Source organism: Acomys russatus, chromosome 16, assembly GCF_903995435.1.
Source record: "Acomys russatus chromosome 16, mAcoRus1.1, whole genome shotgun sequence".
Lineage (NCBI taxonomy): Eukaryota > Metazoa > Chordata > Mammalia > Rodentia > Muridae > Acomys > Acomys russatus.
In genome coordinates, this window is record NC_067152.1 from 44,736,850 (window position 1) to 44,741,632 (window position 4,783).

The 4,783-nt window shown below is 58.8% G+C and overlaps 1 protein-coding gene across 1 annotated transcript; it reads right to left on the bottom strand.

Annotated features, from left to right (window-relative positions):
- Nucleotides 1-912: 912 nt before the first annotated feature.
- Nucleotides 913-3,485, bottom strand: Cbx8 (chromobox 8). Its single transcript, XM_051159171.1, has 5 exons — nucleotides 3,324-3,485; nucleotides 2,894-2,937; nucleotides 2,579-2,644; nucleotides 2,417-2,483; nucleotides 913-2,049 (listed from the first exon to the last, which is right to left on the bottom strand). Exons 1-5 carry the CDS (start codon nucleotides 3,390-3,392, stop codon nucleotides 1,195-1,197), a joined length of 1,101 nt encoding a protein of 366 aa, XP_051015128.1. The 5' UTR covers nucleotides 3,393-3,485; the 3' UTR covers nucleotides 913-1,194.
- Between the last annotated feature and the right edge of the window lie 1,298 nt (nucleotides 3,486-4,783).

The following is a 4,783-nucleotide window of genomic DNA, read 5'->3' on the forward strand; positions in this document are numbered from 1 at the left end:
GAGCTAAAGTTCTGCGCATTCTTGGGTGGAAACCCCGCTAAGCCCCTTCCTCCCCGAGCCCCACTGACCAAGTTACACTCGGGCTACGACCGCCCCCCCCCAGGCCAGCCTGGCCAGTGCACCCCGACCCGTCCTCAAAAAACGGGACCCACCCTCCCCAGGCGAGGCAGGTTTGTCCAAGTCTTCTTGGGAGGTGGGGCCGCCCTGTGTTCTGGCGAGGCTAGAGGACGCATAAAGGAAAAGTCCACCGAACATTTTTCTTGTAAACCAATTGTCTGGCGCTCTGGGCACTGACATGCAATCCTCCCAATTTATCCTGGCATTTCGGGAATGTAAACAAATTCGCTGGATTTCTTTTCTCTCTGCAAAGTAGGGGAAGGAATCGAGGGAACGGGGAGATTTTTGTCCACATGACACATACGCACAATCCGCGTGTACTGCACTCATACCTCCATAAAGTGCATCTCTTGGTGTGGTTCTGGGAGAACTGCGCCCCACTCACTTGTGACTTGTTTTTACCTTCAACAACACGCATCAAAAAGTTATTCGAGTTAATACTTTTCCCCTAATAGACCTCATAGTCTGAAGAAGAAGAAGAGGAGGAGGAGGAAGAGTAAGAGGAGGAGGAGGAGAAAAGGAAGGAAAGAAAATAGAAGAAAACTGGTCTGACCCCACCCCCTTTAGCTGATTGGGAAGCCAACCTTTTGTTGGCCTGGCTGGCCAATAGGAAAGAGAGGAAAAGTCCTGCCTCCGTGCCAGGAGTCTGGCAGAGGGAAGAGGTGGGCCGGCTGAGTCCCTCCACACAGCCACTAGAATCCCAGCGCCAAGGCCCCCAACTTTCTTAGTGCCCTGCGGGACAGGGGCCCCTCCTGTACCAGCTCAATCTGTCTGCCCTACCAAACCACAATCTCTCTCTCTCTCTCTCCCCTTGTTTAAATAAAAGAACTTCAAGAGTTGAAATATATATATTTAGATATTTTTCTTAAATAACATATTTACATCTAATAGAAAATAGAACTCTAGAGATAATTGTCCAACCAGAACTGAGGAAGGAGGAGTAAAAGGGACTGGGGGGGGGTGTGAGATTAAGAACAGGACCAGCCAGAAGGCCACAGCCACCCAGAAATAAAAAGCACTAAGCCACATTTGAGCTCACTCTCCTGCTCTGGTCCTGGGCGCCTCATCCCCAGCAACTCATCTTTTTTCCTTAAAGAAGCCTTGGTCCGTGTTGCTCTCCTTAATGGTAACGGTCAAAAAGTTTGAGGTCACATCTGTGACGACCACCTTCTCCAGGTTAGTCAGAGAGGGGCTCCAGGACTCTTCCTCGGGGTCCCCCAGGATTCTCGACACTGGGATCCTGGCGATGAGGGAGGGCCTTCCCCCTTGAGCTCCCATGTCCCGATACAGGCTTCCCACTGAGCCTGGGGTGCCTGAACTATGCCGAACCCTGGGCCCACCAGGATCCAGGGCACCTTGACCTTTGGCCTCCAGGAAAGCAGCCCTGTGCTTTATCACCCTGGCTGGAAAGGTGTCCACAGCCAACTTCCCAGAGGCCTCTGCTGAGCTAGGACTGGTCACGCCATATTGCACCAGGTCTGAGTCCTGCCTTCGAGCAAGCTGGATCACACTGTGGCCGGCAGGGAACTTTCCAGTCCCAGAAGGGGTGTCATCCAGCTTCCTGCTCTTGAGGTAGTCTCCAAGGCCATCACTGGGCTCTCCCGAGGGTCTCTGTGACGGATCCAGGAGTTCCTTCCGGGACTTGGGGCCTCGCTTCTTGGAGCTGTCCCCAGGTGAGCTGGGCTTGTCATCTACACGGCTGGCACCCCTGTCCCGGTCTCGCTCCCGGTCCCGGTCCCGAGGTGGGTCTGCCCTGCACCCTGTACTGGCGCTGCCCCCTGGCGGGGACAGACCCGTGGTGTTCCGAAGGCCCTCCCTGGCCCTGGAAGTAGATGCCAAATCCTGGGGTGAGCGGCCTGGGTAAGGGATCCGGATGCCTCTGGCAGAGTCGCTTCTGAATTCATAGGTTTTGGCCTTTGCCTTGGCTTGGGCCTGCAGAGGAAAGGCAGTGAGAGGAAGCAGAGCCCCACCTCCCACAAGTCCCCCAAGCCTTGACTGCCCAACTTTCCCTGGATGCCTGGGACATTCTAACTGAGTGGGGACTAATGTGGGGGAGGGGAAAGAGGCGTTGTCTGGGAGCAGCCATTTCCTTGTATTCCATCATAGGTGTACTTGGGGTGGCTGTAGGGAGAAATAAAGGCCTTCCGGTGTCACTAAGTCCCACCTCTGGACTCCCTGGGTGCTGTCAGAAGACTCCCAGATTGCAAATAAGCATAAGGTAATGGACACCCATTGGCTTACAAGCCCTGTAGGTCCCCCCTCTGAATGTCACACTCTACCACTGGAGACTGTACCATACCTTGAGAAGGAAGGTTTTAGGCTTGGGTCCTCGCTTTTTGGGGCCATAGAGCTCCATCTCCCGTTCCCTAAAGAAAGAAAGGGATAGGAGGGGGTGTGTCCTGGCTGCACTGAAGTCAGCCTGCACAGGGTCCAGTGAGGGGCTGGACTAAGATCCCAGTACCTTTCCTCAAAGGCTGCAAGCAGGCGAGCATCCAGGATATTTTCCTCAGGCTCCCACGTGCTATACCTAAAGGAAATCAGGAAGAATACAACATCAGGTCCTGGAGCAAGGAGAGAGAGAGAGACAGAGAGACAGAGAGACAGAGAGAGAGAGAGAGAGAGAGAGAGAGGGAGAGGGAGGAGGGAGCAGAGGGCTTGTCTGTGGTGTGTCTAACTTTTCCGGCTGCCTTGTGTTGTATTTCAGTGTAAAAGGGAGAAGAGGAAGAAAGAACCCTCAATATCAGTGTGGGATTGCGATTGCATATAACCTACTTACTTCTGCGACCAGCCCTTCCATTTCACGAGATATTCCATGCGTCCCTGAGGATGCAAAAGGGGAAAATGTGTGTATGTATGTGTGCGTGGGGCGGAATGCATGACGAGGACACAAGAAATACACGCGAAAATGCATGCACCAGATGAATGCTCCAAACACCACCGCCAAAGGCACCAGCCCGCTGCAGCACCCCTGCAGAAACGCTGCACAAAGTGCATGCACCCGCATTCATTCCCCCACCCCGCCCCCCATCCATGCAATCTGTGCACCGCTGCAAGTCTAAGGAGAGCGCAGGGGCTGAGCCGCCACCGCCGCCACGGCCGCGGCTGGGACCTGGGGGAAGGGAGGCTGGGCTGCAGCAGGGGGAGGGAGCCTGGGCCCTGGTGAGGGAGGGCCCGCGGCGCCACCGCCCGCCGTCCCTTTCACCTACTTTGCGAATGCGCCGCTTCAGGAGGGCTTCAGCCGCGAACACCCGCTCCCCCACCGCCGAGAGCTCCATGTTGACTCGCCGCTTCCCCCCTCGGCCGCTTCCAGGAGCAGAAAAGCAGCAGCCAGCCCTCGACAGCCCATAATACTCTCCCGCTGACGTCAGTTCTCCTCCCTCCCGGCGCGCTCTCCCTTCCTCCGCCCCCACCCGGCGCTTCCTCCCGCCCCACGTGTTGCTAACGACGTTGCTAAAGCCAGGCGGCCCAGGCCCGTTTTGCGGACGCTGATTGGACCAGCGCCCGACCACGCCCCTCTCCCCGTCTCCCCCGCGTTGCTACGTGACCCGCGTTCCAATCGCCAGGGGGCGGAGTCTCTGGCCACTCTAGAGACCCAAAGGGAGGGACACGGGTGCCGTCAGCGGAAGTGACGGGAACGGGGCGGGCTCGGCTGCTGTCAGTCTGCGCCGCTGGTCAGGGGGGCCGCTTGCCCTAGGCTCCGGTCCCCGCACCCCTGCCCGGCTGCCCAGCGGTTCCCGGGGTGCAAGGCGTGTCTCCACCGAGCTCTCTGGGCTCCCCGCGTAGGTGCCATCCCGGCGCCGCCCCTCTGCAGGCCCAGGCCCTCCCCACCTGCCCCTGCCAGGGCTGGAGCTATCCCCATCGCGGTCCGCCGGTGCAGCACAATGCACAGGTGCTGGGGCGCAACGGGCCGCGCCCGAATCCCCGGTCCCACGGGCGCACTCGCGCCGAACCCACTAATTCCCTGACCCCTCCCTTGCGGCCGCGCACCCTCGGTCTCCATGGCAACGCCCCCTCCTTCCTTCGCCAGTCCCATCCCGCTAACAAATCAATGTGCCTGCCGGTGGTCTCTAGTCTCACAGCGCTGCCCGCGCCCACCCTTCGGGCCCTGCTAGCCAAGCTGGCGTGGGCGCTTCTCCGGGCTCAAAAGCCCAAAGCAGACTGGTACAGGCCGGCGTTTATCGCCTGAACCTACCCTGGGCCGAGACCCTGCAGGAGGGGTCGCCTGTCTCCCTTTCCCACCCCCCATTGTTCCCGAAGTCGCAGCCACCTGCCCCTGTCTACTGCCCATGACCCAGCCTACGGTTCCCGCCCACTCCACTCCTCGGCCTTGTGAGAAGCCAATCCTGGCCAAGTCTGTCCCCGCCTGGGTGGGTTCAGGGCGCGGGTGACCTTCGAGGTAGAGCCTAGAGCCTGGCAAGTTCTGGGTTGAGCGGCTGGGGGCGCCGCGGGGCTGCTCCAGACCAGGGTGCAGAGCTACCGCACTTCCTGTCTCGGGCTCTTCCCGACGACTTGTGCGGAGGACACCCGACAAGAAACATCGGCGTGGACGTTGAGGGGTGTAGTGGTATCTAGTGCGGCCTGGAAGAGAGGTTCCCTCCACGCAAAGATAGCGAGTCCCGAGTAGGGGACAAGGGTCGCACAGGGATGCCTGCACCCCTCACACAAG